The sequence below is a fragment of the Nansenia antarctica genome (assembly GCF_963989245.1).
Source record: "Nansenia antarctica genome assembly, chromosome: 7".
In the NCBI taxonomy this organism is placed as follows: domain Eukaryota; kingdom Metazoa; phylum Chordata; class Actinopteri; order Argentiniformes; family Microstomatidae; genus Nansenia; species Nansenia antarctica.
Window position 1 is genome coordinate 36,107,504 of NC_137677.1, and position 27,491 is coordinate 36,134,994.

The 27,491-nt window shown below is 46.6% G+C and overlaps 2 protein-coding genes across 2 annotated transcripts; one reads left to right on the top strand and one right to left on the bottom strand.

The window, feature by feature from the left end:
- tmem41aa (transmembrane protein 41aa) lies at nucleotides 1-4,607 on the bottom strand (the record flags this gene model as incomplete). The annotated part of the gene is made up of 5 exons (XM_080537235.1): nucleotides 4,435-4,607; nucleotides 2,740-2,890; nucleotides 1,873-2,034; nucleotides 1,154-1,292; nucleotides 1-224 (listed from the first exon to the last, which is right to left on the bottom strand). The coding sequence occupies exons 1-5, from the start codon at nucleotides 4,593-4,595 to the stop codon at nucleotides 1-3; spliced, it is 837 nt and encodes a 278-aa protein (XP_080393361.1). The 5' UTR covers nucleotides 4,596-4,607.
- An 866-nt stretch (nucleotides 4,608-5,473) lies between these two features.
- Nucleotides 5,474-24,815, top strand: ehhadh (enoyl-CoA, hydratase/3-hydroxyacyl CoA dehydrogenase). Its single transcript, XM_080536471.1, has 7 exons — nucleotides 5,474-5,624; nucleotides 6,075-6,178; nucleotides 6,504-6,673; nucleotides 8,462-8,573; nucleotides 11,910-12,014; nucleotides 21,275-21,616; nucleotides 23,374-24,815. Exons 1-7 carry the CDS (start codon nucleotides 5,551-5,553, stop codon nucleotides 24,672-24,674), a joined length of 2,208 nt encoding a protein of 735 aa, XP_080392597.1. The 5' UTR covers nucleotides 5,474-5,550; the 3' UTR covers nucleotides 24,675-24,815.
- Nucleotides 24,816-27,491: the final 2,676 nt, after the last annotated feature.

Below are 27,491 nucleotides of genomic sequence, written 5' to 3' on the forward strand. Positions count from 1 at the left end.
TCACTGAGTCTTCTTGTCGGCGGCGCCGAGGCCGTTCGCCTCGGGCGCGTCCAGCCGCAGGCGTCTCTGGCTGTAGCGGCGGATCAGAGCGCCGGGGAGCAGCGCCACGCAGGCCATCCCCAGCAGCTGCAGCAGCCGCGCCCAGGAGAACAGGTCGTCCAGGGACGACACCTCCGACAACATGGCCCCCGTCTGGACGCAGATAAAGTTGTACGGGAGCAGGCCTGCCACGGGGAAGGGAGACAGGAAAAACACTCGATTGAGTACGGGACGAAAGATGGCGTGCCACTGCACAGGGCGGGGTATGAGGTTTACAGGTATTGGCACATTTACGCTATATGTAGGCTACGCATGAGGGAGGCCTGTGATTGGATGGATATACAGGACGAGGGAGGTCCTCCCGTCCTGTAATATATCCACCTAGCCCCTCAAATATGGGACACCCCAGCCTAACAACTACTATGATACTAAGGGAGACATTGGACATTATAGAACTAGGATCACTAGGCCATTACACCATACTCGTGTTTTGAGATTTGTGTTGACAGGAAAATGGACCCGGGTGCTGATGAGGCACTGTCAGCTCCAAATAGCACCTAGAGCAGTACTGGAACCGGTACAAGGGTGTACCACGACCACCATCAGGTTGTATTGCTGTCATCTTTATTGTCTTTATTGTGTTGTTGCATCATAACTGTGCTTAAGATTCTCTTTTGGCAGGACCTGTGACCATGCTGGATGCAGAACGATGCAAATATAACACTAAATTTATGGACAGTGTGTACGCCGATAATATGCAAGGAATTTTTCCTGGATACATGGTGTACAGGTTTTTGCCCTTGCTTGCTTGCTTTGTGCCGGTGGTCCTTGGCCTCCCCTTGGGGACCGCTGGGTACTGGTAGGCAAACTGGCTAGTAGTCGCTCTATTGGTAGAGGGCTGCAAGGGAATTTTTCCTGGCTACATAGTATACAGGTTTTTACTTTTGCCTGCTCAAGGCTCTGTCAGTATTGATTGATTGATTGACTGATTGACTGAACATTTTCATTGTGTGAAGCGCATTGAGTTGCATCTTGTAAGAAATGCGCTATACAAATAAAATTTGATTTGATTTGATTTGAACAACGGGACAGTTGCCATTGCAACCCTACTTACCGATGAAGACGGAGCAGAAGAAGAAGCTGACGGGGATGTTGACGACCGGGGCGGACATGTTCAGGAACCAGTTGGGCGTCATGGGGAAGAACCTCAGGAAGAGCAGGAAGAAGAACAGGCTGCCCTCGTTCTCCTCCACCTGAGAGAGAGACGATTCAGATTGAGATAATAATAATAATAATAATAATAATAATAATATCAACTTTATTTGTATAGCGCTTTTCCTGCAAATGTTGCAGCTCAAAGTGCTCCAATCATTATATAATCATAATTTAATTATTTACTCATTTAAAGGCAATATTAAAAAGATGGGTTTATAGTCTTGACTTGAACATATTTGCTGAGGTTGCATCCCTAATGTAAACTGGCAGTGCATTCCACAATTTGGGTGCATAAAATGAGAATGCAGCCTCACCAAATCTCTTCTTTTGTACTGATGGAACATGTTACTGTCTCACTCTTAGGTCTAAACTGTTCTTGTTGCAGATAAGAGACATCACACACACATACACATTACAAAACACATTATAAAAACACAAATGCACTGAGTGTTTTTTTTTGGAAAAAGGTAAAAAGAAATAAAAAAATTAAATAATCTGAATGAATGAGGTGAATGTAGTACATTAACTCTCTGCTACCACCCAGTGGTCGTGAGGATGTATTGCAGCTGTTGGATGAAAATATGAAAATACATTTGACTGTTGACGAAACTTCATTACCTTCCTCTGAAGCATGGCCACCTTGTCAGGGAAGAGGCTGCTGATGTAGCGTTTGCCGAAGGCCTGGGACAGGAGGTAACACAGGGTGGAGCCCACCGTGGTCAGGACGCACGCCAGGACCAGACCCTCCCATGGGCCGAACAACGCTCCCGCTAGAATGTTCTGCAAGTGACAGAGAGACAGAGACAGTCAAGGAAAGGTATTATAGCTGATGATGACGACGACGACGACGACGACGATTACTACAGGCTGCAGCAGGCACCTGAGGTGGTCAGTTGTCTTGGCTTTAGAATAGTGGGGTAACAGTCTTATTAAACCCGACCCAGGTTTGAACCCAGTCACATGTCTTTGACTGTGTGTACAGGCAGTAGTGTCTGTATAGATAGATAGATAGAGAGAGAGAGAGAGAGGGGGAGAGAGGGGGGGAGAGAGAGAGAGAGAGAGAGACAGACAGACAGACAGACAGACAGACAGACAGACAGACAGACAGATAGATAGATAGATAGATAGATAGGTACTTTATTGATCCCTGAGGGGAAATGAAGGTGTTACAGCAACTCGCATCTAAAACATTATACAGTAAGAACAGTCCAGTGTGATTTAACATCCCCACAGCCTGACTCCCCGATCAAGCCAGCCGAAGGAGTTGTGTTTTACTGCGGCAGGCAGTAGTCCGTATGAGTGTGTGTGTGTGTGTGTGTGTGTGTGTGTGTTGTGTGTTGTGTGTTGTGTGTGTGTGTGTGTGTGTGTTGTGTGTGTGTGTGTGTGTGTGTGTGTGTAACTGAGGTGAGATGGCATGTCCAGGTTATTACCAGGTTGTTATCAGCTACAGTTTGCAACAACATGACGCCTGTTTCGTGTGTTTACCAGGAAGGAGGAGCCCGGGATGGCGAAGGCCTGCTTGTAGAGATACGCGCTGCAGAACAGCAGCAGGACGTAGCCAGTGTGCTCCGTCTTGTAGAACTGCAGCAGCCCGGCCAGTTCCTTCAGCTCCTTCAGGTCCGAGGGGAACGTCAGTCTGAGGCAGAACCAGAATATCACAGCTTGTTTATAGCGGTGCTGATATAGGAGGTTGTTGTCACAGATAAGGACTTCTTAGGCAAGTGTTATGGAAGGGGCCCGGGGTTAAGGACAGGGCTTGGTTAAACAGCACTAATCACATTCACACCCCATTGACAGTTAGAGAGAAATGTCCCAATCTTCACCCTCCCCTTCATGTTCAACCTTTGGAAGAGCTATTGGGAAACAGGCAGACAGTGACAGGTTATTGACAGACGCTGGTTGACAGACGTGAGACTGAGGATAGAACATGCAACGATGACCATTGATCAATCACTCATGATTAAAGTTTCAAGTTTATGTGTCATTACATCAAGTATACAATGAAACGGAATGCTTGAGGCGGAGCAACTCGACAACATCAATCAACATCAACAAAACAGTATAAAAGTATAAAAAGTAAACATAAATATACGCACTAAAAGTAATGATAGTAAATAACAGTCATACAGTAAAATACATACAGAATGAGTGTAACAGCGATAGGTAATGTGTGATGGCGCAATACATGGGTTGAGTGTCAAATGAACACATAGGAATTATGTATTTAACAATAAAGTGTGAAATAACTCTAAATATGTCTTATATTTTAGATTCCTCAAAGTAGCCACCCTTTGCTTTTTTGTTGTTAATAAAATATATAATAATAATATTAAATATAATATGTGTTAATAATAATATGTTATTATATATATATTTAATATTATTATTATATATTTTATTAACAACAACAAACATTTATTTTATTAACAACAAAAAAGCAAAGGGTGGCTACTTTGAGGAATCTAAAATATAAGACATATTTAGAGTTATTTCACACTTTTTTGTTAAGTACATCATTCCACATTGTTCATTCATAGTTGTGATGCCTTCAGTGAGAATCTACAATGTAAATTGTCATGAAAATAAAGGAAACACATTGAATGAGAAGGTGTGTCCAAACTTTTGGCCTGTACTGTATGTAGAAGTGACCCTGCATGCATGCATAGGTAGAAGTGACCCTGCATGCATGCATAGGTAGAAGTGACACTGCATGCATGCATAGGTAGAAGTGACACTGCATGCATGCATTAGGTAGAAGTGACACTGCATGCATGCATAGGCAGAAGTGACACTGCATGCATGCATAGGTAGAAGTGACACTGCATGCATGCATAGGTAGAAGTGACACTGCGTGCATGCATAGGTAGGTAGAAGTGACACTGCATGCATGCATAGGTAGACGTGACACTGCGTGCATGCATAGGTAGAAGTGACACTGCATGCATGCATAGGTAGAAGTGACACTGCGTGCATGCATAGGTAGAAGTTACACTGCATGCATGCATAGGTAGAAGTGACACTGCATGCATGCATAGGTAGAAGTGACACTGCATGCATGCATAGGTAGAAGTGACACTGCATGCATGCATAGGTAGAAGTGACACTGCGTGCATGCATAGGTAGAAGTGACACTGCGTGCATACATAGGTAGAAGTGGTAGAAGAGACACTGCATGCATACCTCTGCCCGCCACTGTCCGCGGGCTGCTCGGCGGACTTTCCTCCATGCTCTCCTTCTTGGCGGTGGGGGCGTCGGGGCCCCTCGGGTAGATACGAGGACAATATATACAGGTAAGAGGTAGCCGTGACAACAACAACGATTAACCCCAATATCGAGCGCATATTCAGCCTATATTTCCCCCCTGTCTTAGAAGTCTAATAATATCCACGCATCTCTCTTCGCTGAGCTGGAACCAATGTTCGGTTGACTTTGGGACGGGGGACGACACGTAGAGACGGACTGACAGTTATGTCGTCACATCCGACCCAAGATACGCTTGCGCTAAAGAAAAAAGAATCAAGCAAACAAATAAAGTTAGGTGATAATAAAGTTAGGTGATAATAAAGTTAGGTGATAATAAAGTTAGGTGATAATAAAGTTAGGTGATAATAAAGTTAGATGATAATAAAGTTAGGTGATAATAAAGTTAGGTGATAATAAAGTTAGGTGATGTCATTGTTTGTGACATGTGTGTCACACCAACCAACACAACATCACACAGAGACCTTAGCTGTATCAGCTGTAGAAGCCTACAGACAGACGGTGTTCTGTGCCATGAGTCTGTCTGTTATCAGAGAACCATGACAGTGTTGTTTCACCCCCTCTGGTAGAGTGATAAAGTGAGACATTCACAAAGGCTGTGTTCGGAATAGCATACTAGATATGACGTAGAGTTTGAGTATGTAGTACGTTCACACTGTATAGTATGCGAGATTTGAGTATGCGAGAAAAGTACATATTTTAGCTAATGGAGGTTTAAAGTGGAGGTTTAAATTCGCCTCTCCCGGCGAAATGCATTCTGGGAGGCAGTATGCATAGTGTGTAAACGGTCGGCTGGTTTTCACATACTTATTATGAATTTAGTAGGCAGTATGCAGTATATACTCATTGAGTATGCTAGTATGCAGTATGCTAGTATACCATTCCGAACACAGCCAATGAGCTCAGTCACAGTCACTTATGTGAGGGAGAGGTGACGGCGGCGTGACAACCAGACGCTCTAAAGTCCAACTCCAACATGAGCTGCCTGTTCGGAACGGGCATGTAAGGAGTGTGTGTGTGTGTGTGTGTGTTGACATGGCCCAGTACAGTCGGGTTTCGGGATCAGTTGCCTTAATCACTCTGCAGAACCCGCCTGTCAACGCTCTCAGGTGAGTGGAGGTCTCTGCTGTCTGCAGTCATACATCTAATCAAACTGTATTCGTCACCTACATCACATACTAGCCGTTGATGTATAATGAAATGCTTTGCACCTCGATAAACAACAGTCAACAGCAACCAACGATACAGTATAATATAGTGATAATAAAACATTGACAGCAGTAGTGCATGCATGTGTGTTCTTGTTTTAGAGCGCTTCAGTTTGCATTCATTCATTTGCTCACCCCAAAGTGCCACACCATACAAAACAAAGGCAACGTGGTTTAGCTATAGATCTTTTGTATGGATTTATCACCATGTCTCACTAAAACAGTCTGATATTGAAATGCATGGTGCATTATACTATTATACTAACACTGCTGTGGACTCTCCTACATGGTGTTTCTATGGATTTTGATGCAGGTTCCTATTCATGTTCACCCTTCTCTCCTCCTCCACAGCGCCGCTGTGCGACAGGGCATTGTTGACACGGTGCAGAGAGCCCTGCGTGACCCCGAGGTGAAGGCCGTGGTCATCTGTGGACAGAATGGCAAATTCTGTGGGGGTAAAAGCTGTCTTGGGTCTTGATTCTTTGGGGGGTAAAACTGTCTTAGGTTTTGGCCCTGTAATCGTTGTTTGCTTGCATTCTTTATATTTGCTGTCGATCAACAACATCCATTTGGCTCTTTTATTTATTCAACCTTTTATTTATACAGGTTAGTCTCGCTGAGATCAAATCTCTTTTTCAAGAGCGACCAGCAGGGTCTGGTCACAAAGTTTCAGACAAAACTACTGACATGCACAGACACAACCTTGAACAAACTATGGACACACACACACACACACACAACAGTTACGTTGATTCAGCCGTTTGTTATTTCTGCTAACAGGAGCTGACATCACAGAGTTTGCGGGGCCCATGTTTGGACCCCCGCTGGTACCCATGATCCATGCCATCGAGTCTGGGGACAAGCCCGTGGTGGCGGCCGTGGAGGGTGTGGCGCTGGGCGGCGGCCTGGAGCTGGCGCTGGGCTGCCACTACCGCATCGCACACTCTAAGGTCAGCTCCCGCTGGTTACGTACTCCTTCCAGGGTCACACTCTAAGGTCAGCTCCCGCTGTTATGAGTGTTACTCATTCCACGAATGCATGATCCTTACAAGTTATTGATCCTTTACTGGTTGTAAAGGTGACTAATAAGGCTTTCCAACTATATAAAATACAATACCAATTGGTATTAGTAAAGGGGAGGAAGAATCGACTGAAATAACGTTTCCAAACTTTTTTTGAGGAGTTTATATATATTCAAAAAAAAAATACTTAGCTCGTCAACTAATAAATAAGTCTCTGTATTGCTTAACTTTACACATATTTCACAATATATTGTTTTGCTGTGCTGTGGTAGAGAAGGCAAGATACCATTCAAGCCTCTCTTTTTAATTGTTGTCTGTGAGTGGATAGTTCCTATTAGAGATGCTCCGATCAGGGTTTTTGGTGCCGATCACTGGAATCAGTGATCTGCCGATCCGATATCACCGATCACCGATCACAGCGTCGAAAATGGCAATTGAAGCATTCTATTTATTGTGTAGCATTATTTATGTTTTTAATTATTCTTAACACCATTGACATTGTATATTAAGTATTCAAATGAAATTAGGAGATGAGAAAGTATCATGAATTGACAACCATCTGTTTTATTGAATTCACAACCACCTGTAGCTTACTTCAGGAAAAACAAATAAAATGTGAAAATAAAAATCATAATAAATAAAATGTACACTGTCACATCAAATGTGCAACATTCCACTCGAATGAGAGGAACTAGGGTCTCTTAGAGAACTTGGAGCTTATACTGTAACTGTAGCTTTCCTGAGGAACAATAAACATACCCAAACTAAACTGCAACATAAACAGGCTATAGCCAAATATAAAATACTGTTTCAAGTCAGTCAGTTTCAAGTCATATTTAGGAGGAGATAAGACAGCAATTCAGCAATAATCAATAAAACAAAAAAACAAAACATTGCACCTAAGGAGATTTCAGACTCAAACCTTACTTCTGATTAAGCAGCATCACTGGCAGATTAGCCTTGAGAAATACAAGCATCTCAGCGTTTTTGGCACTCAGCCTGTTCCTCTTATCATCTAAAATATGTCCTGCTATGCTGAAAAGTCGCTCGCTATCTACACTTGTGCAAGGTGCACAGAGGAAGACTCGTGCTGCTTGTGAGGCTGCGCTCGTAACATTCGCTCTGGAAATCTGATCAGCACTCATGGAACGCCTCTCGTCCAATCAAGTGACTCGGTCCCTTTATGACGCTGAACCCAGCGTGCGCTTCGGCGCCCCTCAGAGCGAATGTACGAACGCACCGCCTGAGCTGCTTCGGAATGCAAATTAGCCTGCTAGCTAAAAGCTCTCAGCCAAGTTCCCCCATACCACTGCGTTGGCCTCACCGTAACATGCAACAACATAACACAGCACTAACGGTAGAACTCACTAGCAAAGCATATTGCCAGACTGGCGACGCCATTTCTCTATGGAAACTGATCGGCCGTGTTTGATCGGCCGTTTTGAGAACTCCGATCAAAACCGATCAAGGGCATATCGGCCGATATCGATCGGCGCCGATCAGATCGGAGCATCTCTAGTTCCTATTATATAAATTCTCATCTAGATCTGTCTCAAACTATGCCGTGTTGGGTCCTTGAATTTGAGGGAGTCTTGAGTCCTTAAAGTCCTTAAAGTCCTTAAAGTCCTTGAAAGTCCTTGAAAGTCCTTGAAAGGTGCTTGATTTTGATGTTTCAGAAGGTGTGGGAACCCTGAATAACGTATTGTAACGTTTCAGGCCCGGTTAGGACTTCCTGAGGTGACCCTGGGTCTGCTGCCTGCCGCGGGGGGGTCACAGCGCCTGCCCAGACTCATAGGGGTGCCGGCTGCCTTGGACCTCATCACTACAGGTAACCATGACAACCTGCCGCTGCCCTGGACCTGATCACTACAGGTAACCATGACAACCTGGACCTGATCACTACAGGTAACCATGACAACCTGGACCTGATCACTACAGGTAACCATGACAACCTGGACCTGATCACTACAGGTAACCATGACAACCTGGACCTGATCACTACAGGTAACCATGACAACCTGGACCTGATCACTACAGGTAACCATGACAACCTGCCGCTGCCCTGGACCTGATCACTACAGGTAACCATGACAACCTGCCGCTGCCCTGGACCTGATCACTACAGGTAACCATGACAACCTGCCGCTGCCCTGGACCTCATCACTACAGGTAACCATGACAACCTGCTTCTGCCTTGGACCTGATCACTACAGGTAACCATGACAACTTGCTGCCTTGGACCTGATCACTACAGGTAACCATGACAACCTGCTGCCTTGGACCTGATCACTACAGGTAACCATGACAACCTGCTGGCTGCTGCCTTGGACCTCATCACTACAGGTAACCATGACAACCTGCTGGCTTCTGCCTTGGACCTCATCACTACAGGTAACCATGACAACCTTCTGCCTTGGACCTCATCACAACAGGTAACCATGACAACCTGCTGCCTTGGACCGCATCACTCAGGTAACCGTGACAACCTGCCGCTGCATTGGGCCTCTTCACAACAGGTAACCATGGAAGATGCACCACAGCAACAACAGCATATAAAGTCTGGTGGGTATTCCATCAACATCACTAAAGGTGATGACTCTCACAAGTCTTATCAATATAACTATGGATTTTCCTTTAGCGGCGTTGATGGAATACCCCCCTGATCATTGAATCACTCCTTGAACTTAATGACTTAATGTCTTAATGACTTAATGTCTCCCCATCTGTTAACTGAACAAGATGGACTGTGCAGTTCAATACATAGATGACTGAAGTCTATAAAGCTGTGGTTTGTATTCATACGAAGTCTATAAAGCTGTGGTTTGTATTCATAGTGTGTCATGAAAAATCAATTGTAATTAAACACATACAAGCAGTGGCGGCTGGCCAATAGAGGGCGCTAGGGCACCGCCCCCACCTTCCAAAGCGCCCCCACTTCCTAGTTGCGACTTGTAAAAGTTTTTAAAAAATAAACATTGTTTATTCATAAAATACGGCTGATATTCTGTCGGCGCCTATCAGCATTCATTAAAAATCCTCCAATACAATAAACATTTTATCTGTGTGTGTGTAAAATTCACTGTGAAAATACATAGGGGAGGAGTCGGGGCGCCGGCCGAATGGCAGTCTATGGCACTGCAAATACTTTTGGCTTACACGTGAGCTGTAGCAGCGCTCCAATTGGCTGTCTCCTATTTCTCGGTCGGGGCGCAAAAAATGCGCCCCGAGCATGCGCAGATTATAGGCTTACCTAGGCTGCAGCCTAGGGCCACTACCACTAGGGGTAGTAAAAATTTAAAAAACGCGTGAGACTTGAGAGCCCTGAATATCCGGTTGTTAAGTCTGACGTCAAACGTGACGTTTTGCAATTTCCGGGTCCAAACCAGAAATTCTCCGCACCAGATTACCAGTGTACTACAGCGGTAGAATGACAGTGTAATCTTTTTTTAGACTCGGATCTATTCATACAACAAGGGACACAGCACTTTCCCGTTTTCCCCATATTGTCAGGGTATTTGAGCCTCGGAAAAGCGCTATATAAATATAATTTATTATTATTATTATTGCGGCATTTCAAAGACAGCACCTCAGCCAACTTTGGACCCGGAAACACGTCGCGACTTAACAACCGATATTCGGACAGACAACAGGAGAGGAGAGCAACAGAGAGACAGACAACAGGAGAGGAGAGCAATAGAGACAGAACTGAGGTGAGCAACAGAGATAGTTCAGGATGATAACAAACAGTTCAGTATGACAGAGACAACTAATAGAAAGACAACTGTATGATTATAGAGTTTACATGTTCAAGGAAATATTGTATGATAATAGAAAGGTACACTTTAATTTAATTAAAGAAGTAACAAAGAACACATTTATTATCACAATTGCATTGTGTTCCATGTCTTTCTCCATTGGATAAATAATGCCTAGTTGAATGGCTAAACAAGACAACTAGAATTATTCACCTTACCGCTGCACAGATAGACAAAGGGTATAAGTCCATTCTGTTAACATTAGGTCTACTCTGCTAACAAAGACTATTCCAGTTGATATTTTTGTTGTGTTTGCAGTTTGCCCTTTAATAAGTTATATATAAAAATAATTAAGTCATATATTCTCATGCTAAAATCGACTGTAAATCCAGATTTTAAAGTTGATATTCTTCCCTGTGGAGCATGCCCCCATAACCTGTGCCCCACCCAACATTTTTATCACCAGCCGCCACTGCATACAAGTTGTGGTACAGTATTTATAAAACACTAGAAAGTGCACTGCGGGGAACTTTGGGTATTGATCCATTCTGCCAGCAGGTGGCAGCATTGCATAATTACCAGTTCCATCATAGTAGGCTTGATACACAAACTGTATGATGATGAATGGCCTTTACTGACAGCATTGTCCTACGAGAAGAGGAACACACAGGAACAGGAGACGTCTCCATTCAGAACTCATGAGAAATTGTCAGGGCCCAGTTGTTCAAAACGTTTAATCTGGATCAGAATGATCCCGGTTCTTTTTTGCTATCCAGGATCAGATCTATCTGGCTGATTTCCCCTGTAGGACTCAGAATCCAGCCAGATAGATCTGATCCAGGATAGCAAATAAGAACCGGGATCATTCTGATCCAGATTAAAGGTTTTTAACAACTGGGCCCTGGGGGGGTATTCCATCAACATCGCTAAAGGCAAATCCAGGCTTATTTTTGATAAGTCTTGTGAGACTTCATAAAAAATAAGCCTGGATTTTCCTTTAGCAACGATGATGGAATACCCCCCCATACCCCCATGTGGGGCGGCTGTGGCTCAGGAGGTAGAGCCGGCGTCTAATGACCGCAAGGTCAGCAGATCGGCAGTTTGAACCCCGGCTGGACACATGTCGAGGTGTCCTTGGGCAAGACACTGAACCCCAAATTGCTCCCAATGAGCGGGCCCGGCGCCTTGCATGGTAGCTTGCCGCCATTAGTGTGTGAATGTGTGTGTGAATGGGTGAACGAGAGGCCGTTGTAAAGCGCTTTGGAATAAGGCGCTATATAAGTGCAGTCCATTTACTGTTTTATTTACCCCCCAGGTGTGTATGATGGTGTGTATGATGGTGTGTATGATGGTGTGTATGATCCTCACTCAGACAAACATTAAATAAAGCGCACCCCCTCCTCCCCCAGGCCGCCACGTGTTCGCTCCGGAGGCTCTGAGGCTGGGGATCGTAGACCAGGTGACGGATCAGAACGCCAGGGAGCTGGCGGTGGAGTTCGCCCTGAGCGTGGCAGGTAGGATGTGGTGAGATGACAACAGGAAGTGTTAGCCCGACAGGAAGTGTTAGCCCCGTAGCCTCTGGAGTCGAGAGGCGGGGGAGAGCACGAACAACCCAGATAAATGTTTCATAGCCGCTGTCAGATGCGTTCAGATGTCTTCAGTGCGTTTGATGTATTATTCAGAAAGGGTAAAAAAAGGGACAAACATTGTTATGAATGTAATATTAATCATGCCCCCCCCCCCTTCACGCCGCCCCCCGTTCTTTGCATACCATTAGGTTAGTAGCCTGTAGCTCACATCTGCTCAGAATTGAAGTTGTTAAAGGTTGACTTAATTAGTGGTGGGCTAATTAGCCCCTGTGACCTGCAGGAGGGTGCATATTTACATGGGTGGCACAATAACATGGGTCCACTTTGTCACCGATACAGGAAGACAGTCAGGCCACATACAGATGCCTTATCTGCTGTCATCTGCTGCTACCCCAGGGCTACGCTCATGCTAATTATTTTATTTATAATTTCTATTATTATACTACTTTGTTGTCTCTTGTGATATAAATGTTTGGTATAACTATTACCATTTTCTCTTTTTGCTGCAATGTTGAGGAACCGAAGCCTAAGAATTTGACTCTCTTATACTTGTATAATGGGATGTAACAATGAACTTGATTCTGAATGGACCTATCGCTAAGCCACGCCCCAAAATAGAAATTGTCCAATCACAGCAAAAGTCACTACAGGCAGAAAACTCGGACAAACAACTCGCTAATATCTGATGGTGAAAAGCTTCTAGACTAAATATTCTTGTCATCTTTAAAAAAAAAAACATGTCTATTAATTGCTGTGGTAAATCAGAAATCCCGGCACTGAATGTCATTCAGTCACGGTCGGTCAGTCAGTCACTGTCAGTGAATCGTTGTTTGTTTGTCCGAGTTTTCAAAGGGGCCGTGGCTTAGCGATAGGTCCATTGAACGAATAGCCGACCTTCCGCTGGTCTGCTGCCCTCAGAATGGACCGGTCATCCTCCTGTTAAACATCAGTGACATTAGTCTTGTCCTTAAATCTTTTACTGATTCGGTCGCCTGTTTTCTTCTCCACTGGTCTTCTTTCATATCGGTGACGGAGCTAATGTACCTCACACTTCACACTAGCCTTCACGTGTGTTGAGTTTCCATGGTCACAGTGCAGCAGTGCCTTGTGGGTGCCTTTGGCATCATCAGCCCCGTTGCCTCGCAGGAGTCAGCTTCGTCAAAGTGCTTTTGATTTTCTGGGCTGATTGACAGAAATGAACTACATTGACAGAAATTAACTACCTATAGTGCTCATGCACTGCAGGTGAAACATTCACAGCGTTGCAGATAGCAACCGTATAGCGCTGGTACAAACCCATGATCTATTTGTACTCACAAGATGCATGTGAGCTGTGAGCATGTGAGCTGCATGTGAGCTGGTGACTCTCGGGTTGTTGGCATGTCTAAGGTGCCTATCTACCAATGCCGTTGTGCTCTAATTCCCCAAATTGCTCCAGGGGCGCTGACTATGGCTGCCCCTCTACCTAGAGCATTTCATTGTACTCTGTGCAATGACGAAAAGGTTGAATCTAATCTAATGATGAGTGACCTTTCAGAGATTGGTTGAGGACACAAAGGGGAGACATTTTCCTCACTCCTATGTTCACAGTTCTATTACTATCTGTTAGGAGTAGCTGTCGTGTTTGGACCCAGGTGCAGTGCAGAACAGAGGAGACGAGATGCAGTAGTAGAATTCAAAATAAAGGCACTCTTTATTTGAGTAAACGAGGAATAACTAACCGCACAATAAACGCTAAAACAAAAGAGGAGAAAGCTTAGTCTCCGAAAACTCTGTCAATAGTCCAAGGCAATGAACTTGCAACAGTCTTTCAATACTTAGATTCCATGCAGGCGAGGAACGATTAAGGCTCACGAAAGACGCACACAACTCACGTAACATATAGCGAACAACCGACAATGAGGGAAGACACAGGGGGATATAAATAGACTAAAGGCCAATGCACACGGCGTGCGATTTTGTCGCACGACAACATTCGATTCTCAATTCTTTGAATTATTTCAATTGGTGTGAATGGAGAATCGAATGTTGTCGTGCGATAATATCGCATCGCACGCCGTGCGCATTGCAGGCCCGTCACTATGGGCGGGCCTCAGGGGGCCGGGCCCGCCCACAGACGTGCTGGTGCCCCCCCAACTGGCAGCCAGATATGAAATTAAAAATAAAGAAATGTATTTATATTTTTTAAATTATTCACATTTTATGTTAAATGAAGACATTAAAATTGAGAAACAATAGTGTGTTTTTCATTTTGTTGGACGGGATTCTAGTGACAACCAATCATTTGAAAGTTGAAAGTTGCACGTCCCTGGCATTTATTTAATTCTTGTTCTTGTAAGTGTGCCGGGTTGGTGCCAATTATTGACCTGTGCGCATTGTAATGCACAACTTGGCCTCTCCACGCTATAAAGTAACTTGCATTCAAATAATTTTAGCTTAGGCCTACTCGGGTTGACAAGGTCTTGTAATAAACCAGCTTCGCCTGTGTTTATTGTTATGTTATTTGCTGCATTCTGATAATTTTAGGTCTAATCTTCATCGGTAGGCTACGTGTCCAATTTAGCCTCTGCAACTAGTGCATGTCAGTGTTGCATGACGAATACCATAGCATATCGGATTATATAAAATAGTTAATAATAATTGTGCCCCCCCATGCAGTTCATTGGCCCACCCTAAGACTGGGCCCTGGTGACGGGTCTGGTGCATTGTCTCATTCAAAACAATGCAATCGAATTCGGCGGTGCGACAAAATCGGGGCCGTGTGCATTGGCCTTAAGACTAAGCATTCACACCAGTTAACAATCACAATAATTAGGACAGACAAAAATACATACATACACACCAGGGGACGCCAAAGGGTTGCTCACCTAATAGAGCGAACCCCCAAACCTGACAATTATCCCTGTAGCTACTGCTGCTCATGTGAACCAGGCTTTCTCTGAGTGTTTGACTGCCATGGCACATTTTATATGAAAACACCTGCTAGCATGCTAATTTCACACGTAATTCGCTCCTGAATCGTTGATGGCCCTGCCAGGATTTGGCAGCTGCCAGGTTTTGGCATGACAGCACCTCTCTCTTTCCTCCTTGACAACACGGTCCAACCCATTTCTCACCACCTCCATTTCAAACATCAATACACTCACCGAACACTTTATTAGGAACACCTGTACACCTTCTCATTCATTCAGGTGGTGTAATGGCGTGGGAAGTGTTTTCTTGGCACACTTTGGGCCCGTTCATACCAATCAATTATCGCTTGAATGCCACAGCCTGTTTGTGTATTGTTGCGGACCATGTGCATCCCAGCATGAGAATGCACCGTGTCACAAAGCAAAAGTCGTCTCACACTGGTTTCATGAACATGACAATGAGTTCAGTGTTCTTCAGTGGCTTTCCCAGTCACAGGATCTGAATCAAATAGAACACCTTTGGGAGGTGGTAGAACGGCAGAGTCACAGCTTGAAAGTGCACCAGAAAAATCTAGGCCTACAGGAATTGCGTGATGCAGTCATGTCATCATGGACCAAAACCTCAAAGGAATGTTTCCAACATCTTGTGGAATCAATGCCATGAAGAAATTAGGCTATTCTGAGAGCAATGGGAGGCCCTACCCAGTATTAGTATAGTGTTCCTAATAAAGGGAGACCCTACCCAGTATTAGTATAGTGTTCCTAATAAAGGGAGGCCCTACCCAGTATTAGTAGAGTGTTCCTAATAAAGGGAAACCCTACCCAGTATTAGTATAGTGTTCCTAATAAAGGTAGGCCCTACCCAGTATTAGTATAGTGTTCCTAATAAAGGGAGACCCTACCCAGTATTAGTATAGTGTTCCTAATAAAGGGAGACCCTACCCAGTATTAGTATAGTGTTCCTAATAAAGGGAGACCATACCCAGTATTAGTATAGTGTTCCTAATAAAGGGAAACCCTACCCAGTATTAGTATAGTGTTCCTAATAAAGGGAGACCCTACCCAGTATTAGTATAGTGTTCCTAATAAAGGGAGGCCCTACCCAGTATTAGTATAGTGTTCCTAATAAAGGGAAACCCTACCCAGTATTAGTATAGTGTTCCTAATAAAGGGAGACCCTACCCAGTATTAGTATAGTGTTCCTAATAAAGGGAGGCCCTACCCAGTATTAGTATAGTGTTCCTAATAAAGGGAAACCCTACCCAGTATTAGTATAGTGTTCCTAATAAAGGGAGCCCTACCCAGTATTAGTATAGTGTTCCTGATAAAGTGTTCAGTGAGTGCAGCTGTAGCTATGAACCAGGCTACAAACAAACATTTTTCTCTGATTTTAGTGTTTTATTATTATTGGTAGTAGTAGTAGTAGTATTATTATATGTTTTTTAAGGGGGTATACTTATTGAATATGAGCTTCTGTACAACATAGCCTACTTTACATATTATCGTGCAGGTAGTGCTGCCAAAACCAAAAGCTTTGAGTGGGAGAGGAAAGTCGGTGTTGAGGGGGCGTCGCGATGCTTGTGGGGAACCAGAAGGACCCTGAACAATCCAGAGTAGAAAGGCAGGCGGAGGAGATCTGAACCCTTCCCCCTCCAACGTCGCTCTACAGTGGAGGAGGCCCCGGGTGATGTGTCAGAGAGGTACGAGTCCACAGGCGGCAGTTTAGACCAGGAGGACGATAACACTTTAGCCAGCCCCCTCTGTGTGCCATACATGGTAGTTACCTCAGCCAGCCCTCTCTCTGTGTGTCAGACATGGTTGTTACCTCAGCCAGCCCTCTCTCTCTGTGTGTCAGACATGGTTGTTACCTCAGCCAGCCCTCTCTCTGTGTGTCAGACATGGTAGTTACCTCAGCCAGCCCTCTCTCTGTGTGTCAGACATGGTTGTTACCTCAGCCAGCCCTCTCTCTCTGTGTGCCAGACATGGTTGTTACCTCAGCCAGCCCTCTCTCTCTGTGTGTCAGACATGGTTGTTACCTCAGCCAGCCCTCTCTGTGTGTCAGACATGGTTGTTACCTCAGCCAGTCCTCTCTCTGTGTGTCAGACATGGTTGTTACCTCAGCCAGCCCCCTCTGTGTGTCAGACATGGTTGTTACCTCAGCCAGCCCTCTCTCTGTGTGTCAGACATGGTTGTTACCTCAGCCAGCCCTCTCTGTGTGTCAGACATGGTTGTTACCTCAGCCAGCCCTCTCTCTGTGTGTCAGACATGGTTGTTACCTCAGCCAGCCCTCTCTGTGTGTGTGTCAGACATGGTAGTTACCTCAGCCAGCCCTCTCTCTCTGTGTGTCAGACATGGTTGTTACCTCAGCCAGCCCTCTCTGTGTGTGTGTCAGACATGGTAGTTACCTCAGCCAGCCCTCTCTCTCTGTGTGCCAGACATGGTTGTTACCTCAGCCAGTCCTCTCTCTCTGTGTGTCAGACATGGTTGTTACCTCAGCCAGCCCTCTCTATGTGTCAGACATGGTTGTTACCTCAGCCAGCCCTCTCTCTCTGTGTGTCAGACATGGTTGTTACCTCAGCCAGCCCTCTCTCTGTGTGTCAGACATGGTTGTTACCTCAGCCAGCCCTCTCTCTGTGTGTCAGACATGGTTGTTACCTCAGCCAGCCCTCTCTCTCTGTGTGTCAGACATGGTTGTTACCTCAGCCAGCCCTCTCTGTGTGTCAGACATGGTTGTTACCTCAGCCAGCCCTCTCTGTGTCAGACATGGTTGTTACCTCAGCCAGCCCTCTCTGTGTGTCAGACATGGTTGTTACCTCAGCCAGCCCTCTCTGTGTCAGACATGGTTATTACCTCGCAACTTGCATACATTGCAGTGAGTGTATACATTTTTCTGTATATATGGTCCCAGCGGTAATCGAACCCACAACCTAACAACCCACAACCTAGCGCCATGCTCTACCAGCTCAGCCACAGAGGACCATTAGCATCAGTCCTGGTGTGAGTGCTGGGAGTGTGTCTGTCCAGAGATGGACTGAGACAGGGTCCTCACACAGCAGCTCTCTCACATAGAGAACATACTAATCTACTGCAAAGAAAACAATATATATATATATATATATATATAATATATATATATATATCCTTCCTTCTTGTAGCATGGTGACTGCCAATGGCCCCTGGTCCTAGCATAGATTACTTTTTCTTATGACGACTGATGTCTAGATGACTCACTTACTTAGACATGCATGCATTTGTTGTAAGTCGCTTTGGATAAAAGCATCTGCTAAATGCTAAAAATGTAAATGTACAAATTTGAATGTTACTATTTGGATTCAGATAGATGCCACCATGGTTGGCATCATGGGAGTTTACATACAAATGAAGATTGGTTTTATGGGAGAAGGTGGGGGGTTAGTGATGGCCTAGTAGTGGATAGGGAGTTGGACTGGTGATTAGAAAGTCATGAGTACAAATCCCACCTGGGAACACCTCCACTAGTGTGTCCTTGAGTAAAGCACTTAGCCCTAAGTTACTCCAGGGAGACTGTCCCTGTAATCTGTAATTGTAAGTCGCTTTGGATAAAAGCGTCTGCTAAATGGTAAACAATGTAGTGTAGTGTGTGAAGTCACTCACACATGACGAGTGAAGGAGAGTCCAGGGCTTCTTTATTGTATTTTCCACAGTACATCACAGGTCCAAACAGGACCAACAAAGAACAAACTTAAATATATCCCCCATCCCCCAAATACCAGACATATACATACATACATACATACATACATACATACATACATACATACATACATACATACATACATACATACAGACATTATACATAGCCAGACATCCATAAAAGTAAAATAAATAACACAAACAAAATGAAATTATACTACATTATCATGCTGTCAGATTCCATATCTTCAAGAAAGGTTGGCAAATAGTGAAGAATTTCCTAGTAGATCCTCTAACAGTGTATCTAATCTTCTCCCATTTAATATGGTACATAAACCACCTTGATCCAATGACTCAAGGTGGAATAGGATCCTTCCATTTAAACGATGGAGAGTCCAACTTTTGACGTCAATGTTAAAATGGGGTGGCTGTGGCGCAGGAGGTAGAGCCGACCTAATGATCGCAGATCGGCGGTTCGAGCCCCGGCTGGCCACATGTCGAAGTGTTCTTGGGCAAGACACTGAACCCCAAATTGCTCCCAGTGAGCGGGCCGACGCCTTGCATGGTAGCTTGCCGCCATTGGTGTGTGAATGTGTGTGTGAATGGGTGAATGAGAGGCTGTTGTAAAGCGCTTTGGATAAAGGCTCTATATAAGTCAGTCCATTTACCATTTACCATGTTGCTCAGGGACTAACAATAACATCGGTGCAGTGTTTCACTCACAGGTGTTACTCACCGAATCTGGAATGAGTCTGACTTTGAGGCGTATTAAGTTAGCTGCTGTGTTTCTGATGAAATGCTGTATTTCTTTCATGAACTCTGTGATGGGACTCCTTGTGGATTAGTTTGGCAGTTCACACACACACACACACACACACACACACAGTGAATAGTAGATTGGTTTCTGACTGTGTTCAACACAACCTCTCTCTCTTTCTCTCTTTCTGGCTTACTCTCTCACACATATATACACACGCACGCACGCACACACGCAGACACTCTCTCTGTCTCTCTCTCTCACACGCACACACACACACACTCTCTCTCTCTCTCTCTCTCTCTCTCACACACACATACACTCTGTCATACACACACACACATACACACACGTACACTCTCTCTCACACAAACACAAACACTCTCAGCGGGAGGACTTCCTGTCTAAGAGATTAACTTTTTACCCCAGCAGTTGCAACATCTGCCTGACACATCTGTCAACAACAAATCCAACGTCCAACCATTTACAGATTAACTGCCAGAGATAATCGCAGAAATAATACCACCCCCCCAAAGTACATTACAATCACAGTGGAGTGTCATACAGGCATCGGCTGACAGTTCACCAATGCGCAGAAAACAAGTAGACCGACTATTTCGTTAAAGCTGCAGTTCTCTCAGACAGTTCATTATCTTGCTCGACTACTCATTGCATGGAGATTGATTGCCAGACAGAAATGTACTTTTCTGTCATTGCTCCCGACACGGGGACCCATCGTCAAGACAACCATCCGATGACGACGCTGTCCCTTTAAGGGCTGGCTACGCTGACCCACTTTCCTGGCCCCGGACCCACAGATGAATGTAATTCAATAAAGCTGCCGTGGATCTCACTACTGTCCCATGTAATCATGTCAGCAGAGACAGGAAGGGGACTTAAGAGCCTTCTAACAAGGTTTTTGGGGAGCTGTCCTCCTCCGTGGTTATTGTTCTCTGGTTTTGACGTTGTTAGCGAGTCTGAAAACGTGTGTGGTGGAGTTTCATCTTCGTCTTCTACTTTAGGCTTGCCAACTTTGGGCAGCTCGGCTGAGAGTGAGATTTTATATTACATTTTAACCATTTAGCAGACTCTTTCATCCAAAGCGATTTATAATTTGAGATTACAGGGACAGTCTCTCTCACAGGAGTAATTTAGGGCTAAGTGCCTTAGTCAAGGGCACACTAGTGGTGGTGTTCCCAGATGGCATCTGAACTCATGACCTTCTGATGATCACCAGTCACTATCCACTAGGCCACCACTACCCCTGCTGTATTCGATAGGGCTTGTTCCAAGCTTTTTAGGTAGCCGTAGTAGTTGCCGTCAATGGGGGGGTGGGGGTAGCTGTCTGTGTGTAGACTAGCTGTCTGTGTGTAGACTAGCTGTCTGTGTGTAGACTAGCTGTCTGTGTAGAGTAGCTGTCTGTGTGTAGACTAGCTGTCTGTGTGTAGAATAGCTGTCTGTGTAGAGTAGCTGTCTGTGTGTAGACTATCTCTCTGTGTGGATTGAATAGAAGTAAGGCTGAGAAGATTATGCGCAGGGCTGCACAAAGTATCAAAGTGCCTTTTAAAATGTGAAAACTGAGTAGTTGGATAACATCAGGAGGTTATCCATGGCACACAAGTCTTTATATTCATGTCTTTCGTTCATATAGTTTCTCAGAAAGACATTAGAATTTGCTCATAAATTTCCCTCAGGGTAGTGGGGGGAAAAACAAAACAAAAAAAGAAAAGGACTGTGTGAATGAATCACCTGTCAGGTTGGGTTGAAACCGTGTCAGGATGAATGAAGCATGATGACTCAGATGTTGTTGTTGTTTGTTTGTTTGTTTGTTTGTTTCTGAACAGGCAAGCCTCTGGACGACCGCCGCCTCAGCTCCCGGCCGTGCCCGTGCCCCCCGGGCGTGGAGGCCCTCCTGGAGGGGGCCATGGTCGCGGTGCGCCAGCGCTCCCGGGGGGCCCTGGCGCCTCTGGCCTGCGTCCAGGCTGTGAGGGCGGCCGCCACCCTGCCCTACGCCCAGGGCATGGCCCGCGAGGAGGACCTGATGGCCTCCCTGTTCAACTCGGGCCAGGCCCGCGCTCTGCAGTACTGCTTCTTCGCCCAGAGGGCGGTTGGGAAATGGAGTCTTCCCGGAGGGGCGCGTTGGGACAACAGCCGAGCCAGACCCGTCCACAAAGCAGCCGTCATCGGTAAGAAGATTTTTTTTTGTTGTTGGGGGGGGGGGGGGGGGGGGGTCATCTCACGACGTCTGTTTATGAAAAGTACAGGGTTCCTGCGCTGGTCTTAAAAAGTCTTAAAGTCTAAAATCCAACAATCCAACTATACATTTCAGTTATCCGGTCTAAAAATTAGGTGCTAGGTCTTAAAAATGAGATCCTGCAAGGAAATCATGTCCGACCACATCTATTTACGTGGAAATTAATCAAGCTGGAACCAAAAAAATGCCAATTTGCTTCCTTTTTCTGTATGGCAGTGAAATCCCTAATTTCATCACCTCGAGGATGACAAAAAGGTATCATATGGTGTCGCGAATAGGTCTACAATTATATTCAAAGAGGTCCAAAAAAGGTCTAAAAAGGTCTTAAATTTGACTTGTTGAAACTTGTAGGAACCCTGAAAGTACACAGAGGACTGACTGAACTTAAAGCCAAAATCTTGTCATTTCGAGAAGAGAAAAAAAACAGAACTCTGGATGCAAGGACTGACAGTCTGTGAAGTGGTAGTTCATACAACAAACATACAACGTTTTGAAGCTCTACATCGTTTGTTTCCCGTTTGGAGTGAAACAGCCTGTATGTTGGGATGAGGTCAGGTTGGGCATCTGGGTAATACCCTCCCAGGGTAAACACAGTGCAGTAAGTTACGGGACAGTGTAGCATTTTTTTATTCATTCCGCTCTGTACTCACATCATTACTATGAGGTTAAAGTATAGACTGTCAGCTTCTATTTAAGGGTATTTATGTCCCTCTTGGTTGCACCATTCAGTAATTACAACAGTTTTTATACATACCTGTATGTATACATACCCCCTATTACAGGGCACCACTATGACAGATTCACATAATGTCCAAATTAAGCACTCATGTTTAGTATTTGGTCGACAATCCTTGGCGTGCAATAACTGCCTGACGTCCGCGACCCCTTGACCCCCCAGACGCTGGGGGTCTTCTCTGGTGATGCTCTGCCACGCCTGAACTGAAGAGGTCAACATGCTTCACTCTCCCATGACTTACGCAGGGCACTTTATACCATCAATCGATATATCCTAAAACGGCTTCACAAACTACGGAGTGTGCCTTAAAAATACTTATGGTAGTTTTCAGAGGTACCCCACTCTGAGCCAAAAAGGGATATTATATAACATTATAATAAATTATACAATATATTATTATTATTATATAATTTGGTGAACAGGTGGGGAGAGGGGAGCCCATGTCATGCCTTCTCCCAGGTATCAGCTGAGAGGACTTGGCAGCTCTGATACAAGCTTTCACCCACAGACAGATGGTGTGTTTGGCACACCAAAAATGCAGGGGTTGGGAATAATATTTAATTAGTCCTGCATTGTGCAACCAAGGCTGAATCTAATAACAACTGATTCCATCACTGTGAGTTGGTTAATGTGCCTCTAATGCAGGTTAATATGAGTGTCATTCATCCATTGTCATTAGGGGGGGGGGGACTTATGAGGTGACATTAAAACATAGAGGTCAGGTTAATGCCTCTCGTGAGTCATTCTAGAACCCCCCCCCCCCATCTTTTGTGTTCTTCTTCATGTCCCATGGGCACCATTTTCCCCATCTTTTCAACCAAGCACACTCTCATTCTCACACTTACCCTAAAGCCTTTTCATTACACTCTTGCAGAGTGTAAATGAAGCACTCAAACGTGACATGATCTGATTTTGATTTATCACGTCTTGTCTCCCGCTTCTCGCCTGCTCAGGTCTAGGCACCATGGGGAGGGGTATCGCCGTGGCGCTGGCCCTGGCGGGGGTCTCCGTGGTTGCCGTGGAGACCCAGCCGAAGCAGCTGAGCGAGGCCCGCCGGGCGGTCCCGGCCATGCTGGAGAGAGAGGCGCAGAGACGGGGGGGCGCGGGGGCCGGGGCCGGGGAGGGGGGGCAGCCCGCCACCACCCCTCCGAAAAAAGACCTCCTCCACATCAGCGGCGATCTCCAGGACATCCGCGACGCCGACCTGGTGGTGGAGGCCGTGTTCGAGGACCTGGCGCTGAAGGAGCGGGTGTTCAGGCAGCTGTCCGTCCTGTGCCGGCCCGGCACCCTGCTGTGCACCAACACCTCGGGCCTGGACGTGGACCGCCTGGCCTCCGTGACCCACAGCCCGGGGCTGGTGGTGGGCATGCACTTCTTCGCCCCGGCCCACGTGATGAAGCTCCTGGAGGTGGTGGCCGGCCCGCGCTCGGCCCCCGAGGCCGTGGCCACCGCCATGGCGCTGGGCAAGAGGATGGGCAAAGTGAGCGTCGCCGTCGGCAACTGCCCGGGCTTCGTGGGCAACCGCCTGGTCAAGCCCTACCTGGAGCAGGCCGCCTTCCTGCTGGAGGAGGGCGCCACCCCGGAGCTGGTGGACCGGGCGCTGGAGGAGTTCGGCATCGCCATGGGCGTCTTCCGCATGTCGGACCTCTCCGGCCTGGACGTCGGGTGGAGGATCAGGAAAGAGGCGGGGCAGACGGGCCCCGGGGCGGCGGTGGACCCTGACCAGCCCGCCAGGAGGCGTCTGGGCCGCCGCTACAGCCCGCTGCCCGACCTGGTCTGCGAGCGGGGCCGCTTCGGCCAGAAGACGGGCCAGGGGTGGTACCTCTACGACAAGCCCGGCGGCCGGGTGGCCCGGTCGGACCCCTGGGTCCACGGCCTCCTGGAGGAGTACAGGAGGAGCCACGGGCTGACGGCGCGCCGCGTCGACCCGCAGGAGGTGCTGGAGCGCTGCCTCTACGCGCTCGTCAACGAGGGCTTCCGCGTCCTGGAGGAGGGCGTGGCGGCGGGGCCGGAGGACGTCGACGCCATCTACGTGCACGGCTACGGCTGGCCGCCGCACAAGGGCGGGCCCATGTACTACGCCGGGACGGTGGGCCTGGCCGTGGTGCTGGAGCGGCTGGAGCACTACCACCGGGCCCACCCTGACGTGCCCTACCTGGAGCCCAGCTCCCTGCTGAGGAGGCTGGTGGCCAGCGGAAGCCCTCCTGTCCAGAAGTGGAGGGAGGTCATCAAGAACGTACGCAGCCAGCTCTGAGACCAACACCCAGACCGTTATCCATCCATAATCTCACTGCTAACCCCACCCCCCACCCCCACTCCCCCCACCACCACCATCATGCTGCCTTAATGAATGATTCATGTGTAATAAAAGAGATTAAAAAGATTTTTTAAACAACTCCCCTAAAAAGTGTCGGATGAATTTATCTCCTGTTTTTCGGGAAAATAGACCCATCTCTCTTGTGTGTGTGGGTTCAGTGGAGTCTGAAGAGGTGAATTGATTTTGAAAGATGTAACTACACAGAGAATTGGGCACTGTGGGTATTCAAAGAAAAAGTCATTGGGCTGGAAAGTTATTCTTCTTCTTCCCTCCCCGCACTGTAACTGAATATCATTTTCCTAACGCCAGCGGGGGGAAAAAAGTGCTTGTTTGGTCATTGGCATTTCATTCACCCTCCCACCCTGTCAAAATGTGTTAGCAAGACATTTATTCTGTCTTTACCTCACTGGCGGAGCAGAGCTCCTGATTCACGCATCGAATCTCAAACCGAGCCTGTGGCTACGACTGCTGAGTCAGCTGCCCGCGGGAGAGAGAAGGGAGCTGATGGAGGCTCCAGCCCCACCACCGCACTCTCACGCCATCCATACCCACTCTTACTGGGCTCAATGTCCCTTTTCCAGACTAATGTTTTCATATATTTCTGTGGAAAAGAAAGTTACCACAGAAAATGAAAGTGAAAACACCAACTGCCAAAAAGTTCCGGGACAATCACAACCACCTAGAGTGTTCCGGGCGTTTTAATTGGCTACAAAATGGAGCATGGCTCCCAAACACAGTCACTGCCCTCTCCATCTTACTGGTCTATCACAGTTTAACACAGCGCTGTTGTTATTGTCTTCACGTCTTCATGTCTACAGCCTACAGTATGAAATCAAATCAGAGTTTATTTGTCATATCCACAGAATACAGCCTAGTTTAGACAGTGTAGTAAAATGCTTTGGGCAACAATGAAGCAATAACAAATCTGAGACGAAAATGAGATTAGATCAGATTAAACTTTATTGTCAGTGCAGAGTATAAGTACCAGACAACGAAATGCAGTTTAGAGTAACCAGAAGTGCACATAGTGATATAAAACATGATATGAAACATTAACAATGACAGAGCCAAGCAGAGTCCCTTTCCGTTATTTTTAGAGACTACCGCCTATAGAAGCATAATGTCTCAAAAACCAGCTGCTCTCCTGTTTCCTGTTAGAACCCTGTTAGTGTCCCCTAACACTTACATTGCCCCCCCTTGTACTGTTTCTCTGTTTCTCCAGTGTCTATATAATACAATTAAAAAATAAAAAGTCTAGGTTTAGAAGATGGTGATTGAAGTAGATTTTTCCTTCTATCACAGAGACTGCCAATGGCCCCGGGCCTGAGCTGGATTACTCTTCCTGCTACGACTGGTGGATTGGTGATTCACTTGCTTAGTCAAATGTATTGAGTGTAAGTCGCTTTGGAATAAGGCGTCTGCTAAATGCCAAAAATGAAAATGTAGATGTAACCCCTGTCCTCCTGAGGCTTTCTGTACCTGGGCAGTGTCAGCCTGGGTCAGCCCGCAGGACACGTCTCTTTAAACTAACATTGCCATCTAGTGGGGTGATAGATTCAGTGATAGGTTTTGCTGAATTTGTGGATTGACACCACCTACTACTACTATTACTACTACTACTTCTACCCGTGATGTGTCTGTCAAGGTACTGCATATTGGTTATAATGATAATATGATTGACAGGAGGGCCTAGGCATGATGACCTGCCAATGAGGACCACGCGCATTATTTTGTTGCCGTCCAATTACGAAACAGGAAAAAAAAATAGATTCATTTAATAGGATTCATTTCTGCTTCCGCCTACTGTTCTATTCTGAAGTGTAGACCTAATGAGTCGCTCATGTCATGGCACCTTGCTATGTGGGAGTTAATGGTGACCCCGTTTGTCGTGGAGGCAAAGTTGAGGCGAGGGAAAGAGAATGGAGAGAGAGGGGAGGGAGGAGAGAGAGCGTGCGATGAAGAGGGGAGAGAGGGGCGACGAGGCGAGGGAGGGGAGAGAGGGGCGATGAGGCGAGGGAGGGGAGAGAGGGGCGATGAGGCGAGGGAGGGGAGAGAGGGGCGAGGGAGGGGAGAGAGGGGCGAGGGAGGGGAGAGGGACGGGAGGGAGGGGAGAGTGGGGAGGGAGGGGAGAGAGGGGCGAGAGAGGGGAGAGAGGGGGGAGGGAGGGGAGAGAGGGGCGAGAGAGGGGAGAGCGTGCGGTGAAGAATGGAGAGGGGGGTGACGAGGCGAGGGAGGGGAGAGAGGGGAGGGAGAGGAGAGAGGGGAGGGAGGGGAGAGAGGGGAGGGAGGGGAGAGAGGGGAGGGAGAGGAGAGAGGGGAGGGAGAGGAGAGAGGGGAGGGAGAGGAGGGAGGGGAGGGAGAGGAGAGAGCGTGCGATGGAGAGCGTCGTCGGCAGCGCGCAGACGAGGACCTCTCCTCATTGGCTGGATGGATTGATCTCTGGAGCCACACGCGAGAACGGGTCGCCCGGATCAGAGCTTTTAACACCGGGTTGTTAGAATATCCGTCATCTTTATTGGGCATTTAATTGCTTTTCCATTAGGAAAATTTCCTTTCGCCGGCCGTTGATTGTGTTACTTTATTCTGAAACACCAGACACAGAAGTGCATCCTATTTTTCCAGACCTTCGTTCGTTGTTTTTCCCACAGTTGCAACAGTACTGCCTCCTGTCCCGCCAGACACCGAGGCTGGTGTGATGTGATAGTACCACACAGATGTGGGTTTGACCGGCGGGGGATGTGGGGATGATAGTTG

What these genes read in the sequence shown, in the direction of transcription:
- ehhadh (XM_080536471.1), top strand. Translation starts at nt 5,551, where the DNA reads ATGGCCCAGTACAGTCGGGTTTCGGGATCAGTTGCCTTAATCACTCTG. An exon ending in CCGCCTGTCAACGCTCTCAG is followed by an intron (nt 5,625 to 6,074) that starts GTGAGTGGAGGT and finishes CCTCCTCCACAG; the next exon opens with CGCCGCTGTGCGACAGGGCA. An exon ending in CCACAAAGCAGCCGTCATCG is followed by an intron (nt 21,617 to 23,373) that starts GTAAGAAGATTT and finishes TCGCCTGCTCAG; the next exon opens with GTCTAGGCACCATGGGGAGG.